We start from the raw sequence: 17,666 nt of genomic DNA on the forward strand, positions 1-17,666 counted from the left end.
GACGCAAGTTTAAAACAAGTGCCCGCTCAACGGAGATCAACAGATCCATCAAAGTCTCCTCCCTTCCTTAGCAGTTACTACCTCGTGGCTTGCTGCTGCTTACCGATGTTGGAGATTTTAATGGGGACACTTCAGCGTCGTTGTATATTTGCTGAACAGCGCTTAGCGCCGCTGAGGTATCAAATGACGCCGTGCGAATGGGCCGCAGACTGAATACAGAGTTGAGGCATATTAAGAGTAAGATATGGCACTAACGGCCCTTGATTATACTGAGAGTAAACAATATATTACAAGTTAGAGTTAAATATTCAACAGTAGACAGCAAGAAAAACAAAGGCAAATGTGGATGCCATGCTACCTGATTAAATGTTACCATTTGATGCATTGATCAGCCTCCACACCAGGCTTAAGCGAGCATTTAAATAACGAATATTAGCAGAATTTGACCATTCTAGAACACAATACTCCCGATGACACCCGATGACATACTCCAGTTCCCTGTGCGGGACAAGAGCGAGCAGTTCCATTCATCGCCCTCTTTGCCTATGAGAGGCTGATAAGCAAGGTTATACAGTATATCTTAGCACAAAAAATGAGATTGACTCACTCTTCATGGCGATTGCCAATGGTCATCAATTCATCACTATTTCGAGATGAATGCAGTGGGTAGGTTTGAGCAGTTTTATCCGCAGCAGCCAGAGTGGTTCTCAGAGTAGTGTGGGGTAGCGAGGAGGAACATACGAGTACGAGTTGCAGCCTAATTCTACTCCCTATAACCGAAGACTCCACTTTTGAATGGAAGTGTTCTTTGTCCTTCCCTGCCCAGCCCTTTTGTCACAATCTAGCATACACAGCTCCGCACTTTTGCGCTTTCACAATAAATATTGTACAGCTACTGTGGTTGCATGGTGGCCGAGTGAGAATGTCCTCTTCTGATACAAAGCTGAATTATGCACTATTAGTAACTGGAAGTGTCCCGACTCTCCAAATCATACTTTCGACCCACTCTAGGCTGAGAACACTATATTTACAACCTACTCTATTTGAAACCAGTACTTCCGAATGCGGAAGTACTAAATCTATAGAAAATAAATTAATAATGAAGTAGCCTAGCCTAACCGTCTTGGGCAGTAAATCCCGCCAGAGAATTTGTGGAAAGGCTTGGGGTTCCAGGGAACCTTGCTACCGCCCTGGGATCTCGCCAAGACGGCTGGTCCATGCTAACGTTACAGAATCACTGGCAACCTTTTCTCACAAAGTAGTCAATCAGGAACAACAATGCTGTAGCCTGAACTATTTTTGATGATCTCGACAATAACCCAAAGGCCGTGCAGAATTTCCTGAGACCAAGTTAAGCTGTAAGTATTCTGCATGTGGTTGAGGGACAGAGCAGTTTTAGTGCAATAAATGCGGCCAAGTCTACCGAATGCTGATCAATGATCACATCTTTTCACCCCTTCACATTCCTATCGAATAGAAAAAGATTAAAGACGTCTGAAATGTCACCCACTCGTTTCGGAATCTTAATGGTTCCTTACCAAATCCTCGATGTCGCTGGGCCAGTGGACACCTCTCATGTTCGCGGCCGTACCTCGAAGTCATGGAACGGGACGGTCAGGTCTCCAAAGTCACCGCAGCTGCCGAATTTTACTACGTTGGTAGTGAGTTGTAGCCCGTCCAACATACCGGCAACCTTCAGGCACTGCCGACGACCACCTGCGACACATGTCTCTCGATTATCTATTAATCAGTGGACCATAACCGGGCTATCAGCTTTCGGAGTGTTTTGAATCCTTCATTCGACGTCGATCTCAGGAGGTCAAGGCCATATTTACAACATGAAGAGGCGCTTTGTTGCTGGCCCAAACGGGGCTACTGGATGGTAGGAATGCCACTGTTAGCCATGTGCTTCTGCCCCAAGCCCGAGCACTGTACCCGAAAGTCCATTGGAATGACTCCCAGCAGTGGGTCACGGACGGATGCTTCTGGACTGCCTCTGGAGCATGCGCAGGAATGGATATGTTTGCGCACTGGGTAATGGAAAATTGCCATCCTCAGGTTGTCAAGGCCAGCTTCATGATACTGGACTATACGCCCAGAGACATCCACAGACAGCATTTGACTATCCCAACTCAGTGAAGCAAGAGGCATCCCTTCTTCTGTGAGGTTATCGGGGAACTGCGGTGCATGGATTGATGCTTTGCCCTTGTACCCGGAGCAATCTGGGTGTACGACCAGTATCTCAACTCTCCTTTTTTTTTTTGTCTCTCCCTTCTGTTCTTGGGGTTGCATATAAAACATAAGTGAGAGTGGCAATAAGATCATATTGCTTTTGCTATGGCAACGTAGTTGTCTTCAAATGGGAGTAATGGTAATGTGCCTTGAGAGATAAGCGTCAAACTGCGCGGAACTGCTGTGAATAGAGGCTTCAAAATCGCTCTGGTAATCGTAAAAAATCTCGTATAGGCTCGGATCTATTGGAAACCAATCCGGTGTATAACAGGGGAATATTACTGCCAATCTTCCTTCAGATTACGACAACGATGAGCCGGGTGAGCAAGAGGGTCAGCCAGACAGTCTAATGGGAACTCGATCGTACATTGAGTAACCTAGAGCCGACCAGGTTAAAATGAATAGGCAGGGCGCCTTTGACCTTGATGAAACAGGTTTGAATGGGCACACTAGCTAGGAGTTCATTTCCAGGCAGGAATCTGATTGTTGGATCCTAAATATTCCTCCTGAATAGGAAGAAAATGCCGAACAAAGCTCTCAACGGGCGTCCCTCGCCCTGTAGTAACTGTCATAAATATGGACAGAGGAGAAATAAATGTTCTTATTGCAATAGATCAATTAAGCAACAATGTTTGAATTTACCGACCACCCCCAACGTGTATGGAGGGGTGCACCTCCTTTCTTACCAGTTGCGGTACATCATGAGAAGCACTGTATGGTGTAGTCATTTTTGGGGGGTTAAACTGCATAGTCAAGAAAGCGGCAATAGATTGTTGTGGTTTTGATGGCGGAAATATATTCCAATATGAAATGCTTCTATCCTATTACATCCTGTCCTTGCCCTCTACGGCGGACTCAGATCTGTGCGTCTTGTGTCAAGAATGACACCTCTTTGTTCAAGATCGTCAATCATCCTATCGAGGGAAAAGCCCTTTCTGTCGTAGTCGAAAACTCTCGATGCCTTCCCGCGGAGAGACGCTTAGTCTCGGGGAACATGAAGTAGATGAAACAGAAGTAGAAGCCCAAGATGGCAATATATACAGCGTAACTGAGCAAATGATGGTTAGAGATTGGGCAACAAAGATATTGGAGATCCAGACCACTTACTATCGCCATGCAGAGGCCTTGAGCGCGATCGGATTGACGAATTGGTTGAACGTGTTGCCCAATGTGGCGGTACTAGTGAAGAGAGCCATTCCTCAAATCGGATGCTAAAACGCATAATCTCAACGGTATACGCTACAGGAAGAGGAGTGAATGCGATGTCATAGAACCCAAAATAGCTATGTTCAAAGGTCAGACAGGATCTCTTCGCTCTTGAATGTGCAGCACGACTCACATAAATAGAAACGGGATTACGGCAATTCCCAGTGCATGATTTTTGGTATTGGAAAAGCCAGCAGATAAGCTCATGACGACGACGTAGGAGCATAGCATGCCAGCAACCGATATCAGGAAAAGAGGTCGACGACTGAGCTTGTCACAGTACACTGCGGCTGTGCCAGCGAGGATCAAGTTCCAAAGAGCTTTAGGGAAATCAGATAATCCTAACAAATTTGTCTTTAACGTGAAAGGGCAAGGAGAGGCATATCCTTACCTAGACCGGAGTTGATCAGAGTGATTTGGCAGGAGGGGTGACACCAACAGACTTGAGAATTGGCGACAGATAGCTAGGGCAGTATAAGCTCGGCTGCCACGTCGCATGCTGCTGCGTTCTATTTACTATGAGATAATACCATTGCCCATCCAATTTAGAGAGCATGCCAAAGCTACAAGCGTTGCCAAAAGTCTTCAGTTTCCAGGTGTCCGCAGGAAGTCCAATATCGTCGAGTTTTGCTGGACAAATTCACGTTCAATGGCGGCCCTAATTTGCTGCGTCTCAAGCTGGACAAGGGCATCGTCCCTGTCGCCGTTGGCATGAAACCTGGCAAGGACATCAAGACCCTCCTCCTCTCGGCCCTTTTAATAAGCTACTAGATGACCATGTAAGCTTTCTGAAACACCAACCGAATGTATAGGAATCGCTGTGCATCCAGTGCGTGGATAACTGCTCTTGCTTGTGTTGAAGGACATTATGGACAATACAATCACTACAAGCTAGTTTCTCTTGTTGCTCAGCTCACCGAACGTCCACCGGATCTTATACTTTATGTTTAGAAGGGAACGAGGGGAATGTTAGAGAAGAATTTGTATCCGAGAATAACTTGCCACCGAAGAGCTGCTAACTGCTTGCTTAGGGGAATAGAGTTGCTTCTCGATGTTGTTTAAGCTGGAGTCCGTAGGAACTTCTTAGTGCCGGAAATCATATTCAACATTGTAGTTAACAACCATGGAAGCTGAAGGTCCTGCCTGTACGCTGGGTGAAGACAGAACTTCAAAATTAGAGTTTCGATCTATTTAGGGCACATTTTCCGCCAAGTGTTGTTTGACTTTTGTATAAGCTCCTACCTTGACGATTACGTAGTTCGCAAACATCTTACTGCCGCACGAACAATTGGTCTGTGAGTTACCCTCAGCTAGGTAACTAACAAATCAGTTATACCACGAATTTTGGCCGCGCATGGAAAACTGTTTTGCTAAGTCCAACGGTATCCAGGTGTCAAGTTCTGGCTCAAACCGCCGCGATGACCCTGATGCCTTTAATTTTACCATATGTTCCTTCCAATGTCGAGCGTGCTGGCTACAATATAGATACTTGAACCCAAGGTGGAAGTTAGAAGAATCAGACCTTCATCTCTCGTACGTTCCGATACGTTTTACCATACATCTATGGCCCAGAATCTGTGCGCCTTCTATCATAGCTTTGGTGTGCGTTTGCCTCATTTCCTCCGTTCGAACAACTGTGTGGGTTTGGCTGAAGCAGAAGGAGGAAAGAGGAGAAAAACTAGTGCTTTCTTTTCACTTCTTCTTCAGCTTGCGAGAGCGAGAGAGTGCTATATTTAGTCCTAATCGTTATAGCACCCTTTGAGATTCTGCGCATGACGATGGTAGGAATACCATACCCCATGGCATAAGGAAACGGATTCTGTTCCTATCTCACTTCGACAATGGGAGCCAGAGAAACCATGGACCGCAAAGGCACCACAAACCTGCCTATTCATGTTCGAAGAGACAATAATATCGAAGAAAGATTGCTGAGAAAAAAGGCCAAGAAATATGGAAGGGGAAAAATGCATTGATTGGAACCATCAACTTGAAACAGGTAGGATGCGGAGTTTACAGAATCTACCTTAGAAAAGAGATACGGAGGTGTGTGTGCTATGCTGTATTTCCTGTCCCGTGGTAAATTCTGAATGGGATGATTGGCGCTTAGTTAGTTAATATATCGCAAGTTTGTTGCAGAGAACCCTGGCTGAAACAGTGGAGACTGAGAAAAGGAGTTCGAGGACAACGCATCTAAAAGAAGGAAGGTGGGGGGAAGCCTAAGTGATATTCTAGGCCTCAAAAAAACTATAATAAACCTTATTAGAGCGTCTCGATGGCTATCACCGCCTGACCTGGAAAGTAAAACAAAGAAAGGTGGTCGAGAGATAAAGAAAACGGGCCTGTCCGGCAATGCCATCTTATTTGCCCATACAAAGCTGGTCAGGGCGTCTTATGCTACGATCCAGGGTGTTTCATTCTCATCTTAGGACTGCCTCTTTAGTCCACCGAGGACAGTTACTGGACTGCATCTGGTCAAGCAGTGGTCAGACTCGGGCACTGCAACATACGTATCTAGTCATAGAAACCGCATTTTTTGTGACTCCTAAGCCTAGGCTACGCTACGTCGCATGTTGTCACATGGCCCGATCCGCTATCGTGAACGTATGGAAGATAGTCAAATTTCAATGTCCGTCGTATCACCACCTGCGGTTGAACTCGACTGAGACATCCTAAAAGAATGATAATATAGGGGATTTCAAGTTAGGTATTTAGAAATACTCTTTTTATTGATTTTAGACTTGTAGCAAATTTCAGAAAGTCTAAAGTTTCCCTTTCAATGTTACGACCTCCGCGGTTAAGTTACGTGTACCCCGCAATTTTCTTATCTCAACCACAGGACCGGACCGACCGTATAAGAACCGCCGTCGTTGCAGGACCGACAGACGCTGGGCTCTCGGCAATTGGAGTTTGCGTGTGTGGAACTCGATCTCAAGACCTCCAAAAAATATGTCTGAAAGCTACGGCTTATGGGCGTAGGTCCCGGAAATTTCGCACGTCCGACCACCCGAAAGCCGGTTTCTGGCACCATTCAAATCGCCGAAATACAACGCAGAACGAAATACGAGTCCGGCAAACAATCCAGAACATCTGTACCGAACATGGTGAAATAGCAGTAGCTTATTCTCGCTACCTTACTGGACTTCCATTTAATACTGTTGAAGGAGAGGAGCAAAATGGCTTACGTAAGGCGACTTCCTGCCTTATGGGAGGTTGCTACTAGGGCGACCACCCAACCACGACTCTTCTGTTTCCTTCTTTCTCTTATCTGTATCTAGCCATCCACAAGATCAATCAATCATTACCATCATACAAACATCGTTCTCCATCTTAAGTTTACAATACCCAGCCCAGCGTTCGTCTGTCGCTCACCAATCACCTCCAACTCTTCTTATTGCGGTCCTCATCTTCTTTTCTCATCGCTCTCATAATCGTTTCTCGGCCATGCAGCGTGTTCAGGGCCTCTGGCCCATCACGCGCCCTATATTCAGTTCGCGGTCGGCTGCCATCGCAGTGGTAGTACCAACTCGACCGCTATCAACGACAGCAACGAGGCACAATGCAACATCCGAACCACATGTTGACGAAGTGACCGATGTGTTGATTATTGGCTCTGGAGCTGGCGCCCTCACGGCCAGCCTGCGAGCAACAAAACTCGGCCTACGCAACATTGTTGTCGAGAAAGAAGAAATAATTGGGGGCGCCTCAGCTATATCGGGCGGAGGGCTGTGGATTCCCTGTAACCCTGTTTCTAGGGCGGCTGGGATCCATGACTCGGAAGAAAAAGCCATGTTATACTTCGAACAAGCCGTTGGAGAGGTTGGTCCGGCTTCATCTATCGAGAAAAGGAAAGCCTACATCACCAATGGACCCAAGATGGTCGAATTTCTTCAACAACAAGGGTTCCAATTCCACTTTGCTAGAGGCTATCCTGACTATTACCCAGCCATGTCAGGCGCAATGGGCCAGGGCGGCGGTCGAACCATAGAAACTAAGCCTTTCAACGTCAATAAGCTCAAAGACTGGCAGTCCAAACTGCCCCCTACCCTAGTCCCTGTGGCTATCCATACCAACGACGTGCCTGTATTTGCACGAGCCACTTCTTCTTTGAGTGCTTTCTTTTATGCCTTTCGCAAAATTCTACCACTCGTCGCCAAAGCGCTCGCAGGCCAGAAGCTCGCCAGCATGGGACGAGGCTTGGTAGCGCAGCTGTTGTATCTAAACCTCAAGCATCAGGGTGGTGATATCCGCATCAGAACAAGCCTCTCCAGTCTCATCCAGAGTCCAGCGGGCGATGTACTGGGTGCCCAAGTCAGGTCGCCTGAAGGTTTGAGAAGCATTCGAGCAACGCGAGGAGTGGTCCTCGCTGCAGGGGGATTTGCACACAACCGTGAGATGCGACAGCGTTTCATGCCCCAGCCGGCCAGCACTGAGTGGACAAACTCACCCGCGGGAGACACAGGCGATGCTATTCAAGAAGGTATGCGCATCGGCGCAAAGACAGCATTACTGGATGATGCCTGGTGGGGGCCCACTGTGGTCGATCCCGTTAGTGGACAGAATTCTTTTGCCTTGATAGAACGGGCACAGCCGCATTCTTTTATTGTGGATTCAACCGGCAGTCGTTTCATGAACGAGGCCCAGAGTTACACCGACGCAGGCCACGATCAGTATGCTCGAAACCAGCAGGTCAAGGCTATTCCTGCCTGGCTTATCATTGATTCAAACCATCGCAATAAATATATGCTCGCAGGGCTGTTTCCACGGGTCAAACCCTCAAAAAAGGCTCTATCTGAAGGCAAGATTTTCCAGGCTGCATCTATCAAAGACTTGGCACGTCAGATCGGCGTAGATGCAGTAGGCCTATCTTCTACTACCGAACGCTTTAACAACATGTGCATCAAGGGGGTTGACGAGGACTTTGGAAGAGGCACTTGTGCTTATGACCAGTTCTTCGGTGATCCCACTTGCCGCCCTAATCCAAATCTAGGCCCTCTGAATAAAGCACCGTATTACGCGATAAGGATCTGGCCTGGGGACCTCGGGACAAAGGGAGGACTCGTGACTGACGAGTTCCAACGAGTACTCAATCAACAATTGCGGCCGATTTCTGGCCTCTTTGCCATTGGCAATACAGCAGCTAGCATTATGGGACGTACTTATCTAGGCGCCGGGTCAACTCTGGGACCGGCAATGACACATGGATATATTGTGGCTAGCTACCTAGCTGGCTTGAGCTCTTAGTTAATATTGTTAGAAAGTTACATCATGGGGGAGAGCGGATACCGGCTATAGCCACATCCAGGGTCGCGAGCCGAATTTTATATTTTTAGATTGTCTCACAAGATGCTACATTATATTTGCCGCACGAAACACCGTCGAGACATTACCCTGCCTCTGTCGTGACTTATGTGCTCATTCGTCCATTTGTTCCAATGCCTTCGCAAGCAGAACACAGGGAAGAAGTAAGGTGAGACAGCTTTCTTCTATCCTGTGACAAGGGCATGCTCCATCCCAGGCGAGTTCACCAACCCACTCCAGACCATCTCATAATGCACTACAAACACATTGCTATTGAAGAAGAAATAGGACACAAAGGTTGAGAGCAGAGCTTCGATCATGATCTTCATTATCTGGACAAGACAAATCATCCTATAACGATTTGTATCACCCACAAGACGCTATATGCTATAGTGCTGTGTCACAAAGGGCACAATCTAACCTCGAAGTTTTTTGCGACCTTCGATCACAACACTTTTAACTCAACATCACATTGAAGCCCTTAACCCTATTCTGCTCAAAGGGTTGGGGTAGCCAGGTGCCCTGTGGACTACATATCCTACCTGATAGTTATCCTAAAGTACTCTCAAGCATCGTTTGTCAGACCATATCGGCACGCCATAGAGTCAATACCAATATCCTCCTGACGTCTCCTAATCATCACTTTGATGGCCGGATCTGACATGAAGCTCATCGCATACGCCATAAGTTTGCGATTGAAAGGAGTTTCCTATCATACTTCAGCCGAAGATGGCAAGGCTGTCTTAACCTCATTTGCAGCGAAAAATCGACCTGGTCAAGGATGGAGCCCGTATCCAAAGCCCATATGACTAGGACTTGCTGCGACAAGCTGCGACAAGCTGAGTATTCCCGTCCTCGCCTGGAGACTCGCGGGTTCTCAAGAGGCGAGACCCGCCGTATTTTTCCAGCTCATTATAGTGGGCGGGTGTCCATAATTAACAGTTATCGAGCACGATCTTGGTGCGCTTCTAGATTACGTACCCGTCGGCCAGTTCGATGTTATCTGTGGCCTCTCGGCGAAAGGTTCCTATTTCGGTATTAGCATTGCGCCGGAATGATCCAGGAATGTTTAATATGTGCCCAAAAGTGATAGTTTCAGTCGTCGAGTCTCTTTAAGAACACCGTTCATCAGTGTCAGATTATACAGGGACGTTTTTTTCAAGACATCTTTTCTCAGTACTTGAATCGCTTCTTGACGGAAGGATCCAAGAGGTCGTCTGGATGCAAGGCTATATCGGTCATGGCTTGGAGTAGAAGGTCGGTTGTGGTATGGATAGCGACAAGGGAAAGAGTAATCTGTTTGGTGGCCGGATCATGGAGTGGGCCAAACTCCTTTCTGAAATATGTCCTGGATAGAAGACACGTCAGCTTGTCGAACAATGAGCCCATCAGCATATTTCTATTCCCACAGAGCAGAGGTTTCAGAAAGTCGCTGTTGGTTCACATCGCAGATAGCTACACAGAACCCTGCGTCCAGATAAGCCGTGGCAATGACTCAGGCGAAGACAAATTGGCCATGCTGAACAAGTTTTGGTGACGATGGGCAAAAGTCTGGCATAGTAGTAGAACAGTTAATTGCTGATTAGGGAGTCATGTCCCTTCTCAAAATAGGATTTGTAACGGATTGCACGAGCCCCGAAACACCGTGTTAGCGGCCAAGGTCTTTTCATTGTGGGCCATATCCTCACCGACTTTCATCTCCATGGAGCTAATCGTTTATCTATATGGGCAAAGAAGTTGAGAGTTTCCCTTCGTATGCGAACAAACCCCACATTCGATTGTGGTTGTTGAAAAAGCGGCAGACTCGGATAGCGAGGCAAAAGGATAAATCTGTGCCATGTATTGTAACTAAAACAACGCAGCCAGGCTTGGGAAGCTAAAGTCCTGACTCAAGCCTGGCCTTGCCACCGGTACAGCAGGCATGCCATATGTCACTGCTTCGATGAGGTGATCCATAGTACTTGGTTTGAAAATATGCTCGAAACTGCCGCAAATTCGGATTCCGCCCTTGAATGCCCAGCTTGACAATTCACAGGATTGGCTTTCTCCTATGAGCTGACCATTTGTTTGCGCTTGGCAGGTTAGGTGCATATCACTATTAGGATTTTATGTTTAATGAATTGCTAATATATATATACAGCAGATACAGAAATAAGCAATAGTTCGATAAGTCCTATTACTTATTATAATTATAGGTTAGCTAGCCTATGCATTTTTTATTTAGGACTCAAGCGCGGCGCTATTATATCAGGGGCTAACTTGTATGTACTTTTCCTTACTAACTTATATTTTAAGGAAAGTAATATTCTTATAATTAAATTAAGAAAAAAAGTTAGACATATATTTAACGAACTAATAGACTATATAGCTCCTATAAGGCTCATCTTAGTATATTATCTACTTATTATGATAACTTAGTAAAGAGTGCTACTTAGGTAGGTTTTTTGAAGGCCTTTAGGGCTCTCTAAGATAGCTCAGTGAGTTGCAGGTCGAAGAATGCGAGACATGATGTGCGTTTGTTGAACAGCCAATTAACCCAGGAGTCGAGAGGAGAGACGGCGGACGGTCGACGAGGAAAAGGAAGCGGAACTTCAAAGACGAGAAGTTGCAGAGGACAGGCTTCTCTTAATTCCTGAGTGGTCGACTTTGACATGGGAATTGAAAATGGTGATAAGCTGAGGTTGGTGTTGAGAGATGGAACAGTTCGGCTTTGGGAGAGAGAATTTCACCGAAGAACGCTTCTGCTGGCTAGCTATCAGTTTTTTCTGGGGGCCAGTCGGTACGTATCGTGCCGGAACTGCGAGGTACCTAAACCCTCACTAATTTCCAGAGACTAATAGAGTACCCGCTCTACAAGGCCACCGAGCGAGCCTCCGTTAGCTCGGGGCAGCTTTATCCCTCTTGGTCCCCGCCAACAAGGCCTTTGACCCACCAGATGCGACCCCTGCTAGTATATGTAGTACTGTTTTGGAAGGGTAGCCAACTAGTGTTGAAGCACCTATCACAGCTCAGAACACACTTTTGCGACCCATTCAACAGTCTGTTGGAGCATCCAGGGGAACATTGGGGGCCCGTTTATCTCCGCCCAAACATAAAAAAGTGAGCGCGTCAACAGTCAGATGACGGTACAGGAGAACAAGAAACCGCTATGTTCTGATCATCTCAGCCTCGAACGTTGACGTGATCCAATTCACATTTTATGGCAAGTCATGCTATTAACGACAAAGATGAAATTGTATTGGTATGTATATTACAATTATAAACCAGTATTGTCCGCAAACTCCTCGGCCTTCTGGATCCTCTATATGTTGAGCCCGGCCGCTTTATAGATATGCATCGTCAGCCAGCACGATTTGCTCCTTTTTGACACTCATGAGATGTTTTTGTTTTGAAATTCTGTTGTCATGAGCCCGTATATTTACGCAGCAGGCTTGCGAGCCACCATGAGGTACATGGGGGTGAAGAGATGATCCCGACCACCAGCGACCAGACAGTCAGCGGCGAGAGTCAGACTGTCAGCAGTCTTCTTGGCTCAGTCAGCGGGTGACCGTTGGACCAACTCAAGGTCGAATCAAATACATAAAGCAATGTGACTGATCATAGCAGAGGGTCTGCTACAATAATGTCTCAATTGTCACGCTCTCCCAATCTCTCTAATGCTGAAACCACCGCACTGCTTCTTGTTGGCTTACTTCTATTTCCTTTCCAGATTACCTAGTCCTTGGGACTTTGTAATGGCCTTTAAAGCCCTTAGTTCTGGTTTCATCAAGGTTCTCAAATGGGATGAGGGTAGTTTGTAATGCGGTATTTGGCGGCGCTCGGCAGTAGCGTTAAATAAACTCATTTGATTGGAATAAGAGAAGACTGCAAGGCTTGAGTGCCTTCGAAGGCCCTGGTGCGTGTATTATGAGTCGATGATTTTACAACTGCCGAGTATGCAGCTAGGTTACCACTGCGTGTTCCGGAAACCTGATTCTTCGATGGAAGGCAGATAGCCTACTCTTAGATGCCGATCGAGTATCATCCTTGCAGACCGCTTGTGAAGAGCTCAAAGCGCCCTCGATAGACGCAGGATTTCCTGGAAGCTAATGATTGGGTATAGTTCAGACGGAGTGGTGAGACAAATGTATGATTTATTAGACATCGATTCTGCTCATCCTATATATATATATATATATCTCAGCTGTTGCCATCTGTCAAGAGCTGGCCAATATCAAGGAAGCTGGGACGGTGATGTCGAATTTGCCGCTAACTATAGACATCCAGGAGTCTGTCAACCGATGATTCTCCGTAAACGAACTTAGACTCCCCAACAACACAGAACTACAGCCTCAAATAGCCCTACCACTGCGACCATATCTGCAACGTGGACAATCCAATCGCGTGCTTTTCTATACGAGAAGGATCGACATCGGTCACGTGTTTGCCAAGTTCGTATACGAGATCCCCCTCTTTGCTCGATTTCGTCTCCCGAGGGGCCTCTGTGCGAGGTTGATAAGGGACATACATTCTTGTGGAAGCGAAATTTAACAAAAGGATCGAGATATGGATCCGTATTCAATCGCGGGTAGCTCGACTATTCTGAAATCATCCTGCCATGAGGTATTTGTATCCGGCTGGATCGTCGTGACTCCAAACTAATATGCAGTAGGTTATCTCATTCACTTCAAGTCTTCTCCGTGATCACGTCCCAGATGGTGACATGACAATCTCAAACACAGGCCATGATCTGAATCGTATCTGTCACGTCCTGGATGAGATCGTCCTCACCTGGCGGACCCATTCGTCCATTCTGATGACGCACCCGTCTGCCAGTTTCGGGATGTGGACTTGTGTGCAGAGTAACCTGGACAACGTCAGAGTCACGCTCCAGCGGCTAAGGCAAGAGCTGGAGCCTGTGGTCAAGAGCGGACAGAAGCGCACGTTGTTCAAGGTCTATGCCAAGGCATGGAAAGTTGGCCTGCATAGCCGCGCGATCATTGCGTATCGTGGCCGTCTGGAACCACATCGTAAGGCTTTGAAGGTGGGTGCCACTATGATGAGCATGTAGGTCTTGTGTCTCCGTTGCCCAATGGAGTTAATGTATTGTTGGTATAGGAGCTGATTTCATCTGAGGTGTGTGCGGCTTCAACAAAATGCAGCGGCCCAAGAAAAGCAATCGTCGCTTGTTGTCTTGGACATTGAGATCAAGGATCTCGAGGCGGCCGTACAGTCTATGAAGAAGCTCTCTTTCGTGTCTAGCGGAGAGACAGCTGAAAGGCAGGGCATGATTGTCGCCATGGAGAGTTTAACCAGTTCCGCAAAGTCATTTTATACCTTTGTGTCCATGGCACCGCCGGCGCATTCCGTGGAACAAGAAGAAGATGGCCATGATTCTGTCCCTCCGCCATCCTATGCACAAGCCACGGCATCAGAAGACGGGACTGTATCCGAAGACGATACCCCTGGGCCATCCCCGTTCAACGTGGCAGCCCGCGAGGGGGATCTCGAAGAAATTAAAAGACTGGTCGCGGCTGGTGTGGACATCCTTGCCACCGGTGAGATCGGCCAATCACCTGCATATTCAGCTGCCGTCTCAGGAAACACAGAAATCTTAGAATACCTGATTGAGCATGGTGCAGACTACACCTCTGGCAACGAGGACGGCTTCACCCCGCTCAATGCAGCCGCTACATTTGGTCATCCCGACGCGGTGCTTGTTCTCTTACATCACGGAGCAGATCCAAACGTCCCATCCGTGGACGGGCAAAGCCCAATCTACTCCGCCGCAAAGCTGGGTCAACTAGGCTCGGTAAAGATGCTTGTCGAACATGGAGTAAATATATCAGACATGACTCATCCGAAGCAGTACACCCCACTGAACGCGGCTGCTCACAGTGGGCATCTCCATATTGTAAAGTATTTGCTCGACCGAGGGGCGGACTTAAGCATACCTACTACGAGTGGGTGGACACCATTGGCATCGGCCGCCTCTGAAGGCCACGCAGAAATTGTCAAGACTCTCATAAAGCGCGGCGCAGATGTCAACGCTAGCCTTGGTGAAATCGGCGGCACGGCGTTGTATTATGCTGCAAATGCGGGCCACACTGATGTGGTCCGCATTCTTCTGGACCATGGCGCGGACACCTCTCGGGCATCGCCTAATAACTGGACCCCCCTCAACGCGGCGGCATCCGAGGGCCATCTAGGGGTTGTTAAATTGCTCCTTGCCAAAGGTGCAGATGTCTCAATCCCTAATTCAACGGGCTGGACGCCCTTGAACAGCGCTGCAGGCGAAGGGCACCTTGAGATCGCACTGGCCCTGGTCAGGTATGGCGCAGATCACACCGTCGCGGACTCGCGAGGCCACACTCCACTCTATTCAGCAGCATTCCACGGTCATCACGCTATTGTTGACCTCCTTCTTGAGCTTGGTGCAGGTATCAACGTGGCAAACAAGGCTAAATGGACGCCCTTGCATGCTGCGTCCGCGGGGGGACATGTACAAGTAGTTCAATCTCTTCTCGCTTGCGGCGCAAATTCCGCCACGCAGAACTCGGGTGGTTGGAGCCCTCTGAATTCAGCTGCCTGCAATGGCCATCTAGAGGTAGTCAAGCTACTCTTAAGCCATGGCGCGGCTGTCAATACCCGCAATGATGAGGGCTGGAGTCCGCTAACCGCCGCAGCTGGAAACGGACACACGGCCGTGGTCGAAGCCCTGCTGGATAGAAAGATCGATATCGAGACACGCAATAATAGCGGATGGACGTCCCTGGGGATTGCGGCGCGAGAGGGCTATCATGAGACAGTCAAGGCTCTTCTATCACGCGGTGCAGATATGAGGGCCACAAACACCAACGGGTGGACGGCGTTGCACGGTGCGGTGGAAAAAGACCAACTCGAAGTGGTTAAGGTTCTCCTTGGACAGGGGCTTGACATCTCTGCTAAGTCGAAGACTGGATGGACCCCGCTGAATATCGCTGCGAGCAACGGTCGGACGGCGATCGCCCAGTTCCTTCTTGCCTCCGGGGCTGATCCAAACACGCCACAGGATGACGGATGGGCTCCGCTCCATGTTGCCACGAGTGAGAATCATGTCGAGGTTGTTCGAGCGCTTTTGAGGGCAGGAGCGGACCACCGAGCAAAGAATCAGATTGGAAGAACCGCTCTTGACCTGGCCAGTTCGAAGGGGTATAAAGATATAGAAGAACTTTTATTGGGGGCTGGAGTCAAACGTCTTGGCTTTCAATGATAAGGGTTGGTTCTGTATATTGATGACCTTTCCATTAGGCATGATTGGTACATGAAAAGACATATCAACATATATACCTAATGGTCCCAATCTAGTACTTGGTCCCTCACACCTGCAGCCTTGGACACTAAGTATTTTTTTATCCTATTTCTACGCAGTTCGGTGACCCACCATACTAACGTTATCTACTCAACATACCAGAGTACTTCCCAACATTGAGACTTTACTGTGTATTTCGCAGATTGATAGTTACAGTTAAGCTTGTTCACGATTTTAAGACATTGTTTCCCAATCAAGATATGCCCTTGTTATGGGTGTCCATACACCCCCGTTTTTACTGTGAAAACCTCATCCTGGACTTCAAAACGTCGCTAGTCCCGTCCCTATAGGACTCTGTCGAATCCAATGGCTAATATGAACGACGTAACCCCAGCAGTAATAGCGGGACCTTGTCATAGTATATCACCAAAAAAGTTACGCCTTTCGCGCCTTTTCATAAATAGGGATCTTACCCTGAAGCCGTTACAGAATGTGATTCCAATAATTACGACAGCTACCTACGTACCGAAAGAGATCGTTCATAACGTCCATTCCATAATAGCTGTGAAGTAGTTACCGTCGTGCAGACCTTTTCGAGGATATATCTCGCAGCTAAATACGTAAGTGTTGTAGCAGAATTAATCTCTACATTCTCTCCAGTATCGCCGAGGAACTAAGGCCTAATCCTTTCCCAGCGATGCTGAACAAGGAAAAAATGATTCCGCTAGTCAAACGGCAACCCTCGATGGACCTACCCAGTGTCGTATGTGACTCAGAAGACGGTATACTTTGCACGACCGTTTACTTAACGTCGATGCGCCCGCTCACAATGGAGTTCCCAGTTTTGGGGACATTGATAGACAACACCATCCTTCAAAGTGCATCAATATGTTCGCACTGGACCGGGAAAGCGAAATGACCGTCTGAAGTCGCCAACTAAGCGCTCAGAGCACCACGACTGCTCTGGATTTTTGGATATCGGGCATCGGGCATCGACTCGCGCTCAGAGTGACCTTTGATGGTGAGAGTAGTATCGGCAATTGTCTTTCGTCTCACGCGCGTCGAAACGAGGGCAGTGGCCCAGCACATCGCCTTTCCCCCATCGGGCCACTTACGAGGAATCTGTGGTATTATAGGCTTTATCCAAAGTAAGTTGCATCAGGCAGCGCAAATACCCGGCTGGCCGACGCTCTTCGAGTATTTTCCCAAATGAGGAAAGACTTGTAGCTATCGGAACACTCGGTGTTTCGTATTCTCTTCATTTCTCCAACCAAGAAAGCATATTTAGCGCCAAGTGGATCATACACTCCACAAGTCGCTGTGATGTAACATACTCATAGTAGTGCTGTGGTGAGACTGGCCGTAGTCATTTCAATTAAGGATTTCTACAAATTCGGGCTGGACATACCAAATCAGATTTATTTTCTAAAGCAGAATCATTGACAGAATCTTCTCTTGTTACTTTCTTTTTTCGATTTTTTATACGGTTTTGAATTTTCTCAATCTTGCAGTCACTGTAATTCGAAGGGGTCTGATTCCCTCAGATATGTACAATATGTAACGACGCCTTAGTTCGTTTGGGGTTGCGGATAAGATGGCAAAATCGCCTGCCTGATGAGCCTTGCTATGCAACAACCATCAGATCCATTAGATAATTATG

The 17,666-nt window shown here is 47.5% G+C and overlaps 2 protein-coding genes across 2 annotated transcripts; both read left to right on the forward strand.

The window, feature by feature from the left end:
- Window positions 1-6,879: 6,879 nt before the first annotated feature.
- Window positions 6,880-8,679, forward strand: Aud_010958 (uncharacterized protein; the record flags this gene model as incomplete). The annotated part of the gene is made up of 1 exon (XM_043295789.1): window positions 6,880-8,679. The coding sequence occupies one exon, from the start codon at window positions 6,880-6,882 to the stop codon at window positions 8,677-8,679; it is 1,800 nt and encodes a 599-aa protein (XP_043151724.1).
- A 4,602-nt stretch (window positions 8,680-13,281) lies between these two features.
- Aud_010959 (ankyrin repeat domain-containing protein) lies at window positions 13,282-15,967 on the forward strand (the record flags this gene model as incomplete). Its single annotated transcript, XM_043295790.1, has 3 exons — window positions 13,282-13,338; window positions 13,388-13,782; window positions 13,852-15,967. 3 exons carry the CDS (start codon window positions 13,282-13,284, stop codon window positions 15,965-15,967), a joined length of 2,568 nt encoding a protein of 855 aa, XP_043151725.1.
- Window positions 15,968-17,666: the final 1,699 nt, after the last annotated feature.

This window comes from Aspergillus udagawae, assembly GCF_001078395.1.
Source record: "Aspergillus udagawae IFM 46973 DNA, scaffold_9, whole genome shotgun sequence".
NCBI classification, from domain to species: domain Eukaryota; kingdom Fungi; phylum Ascomycota; class Eurotiomycetes; order Eurotiales; family Aspergillaceae; genus Aspergillus; species Aspergillus udagawae.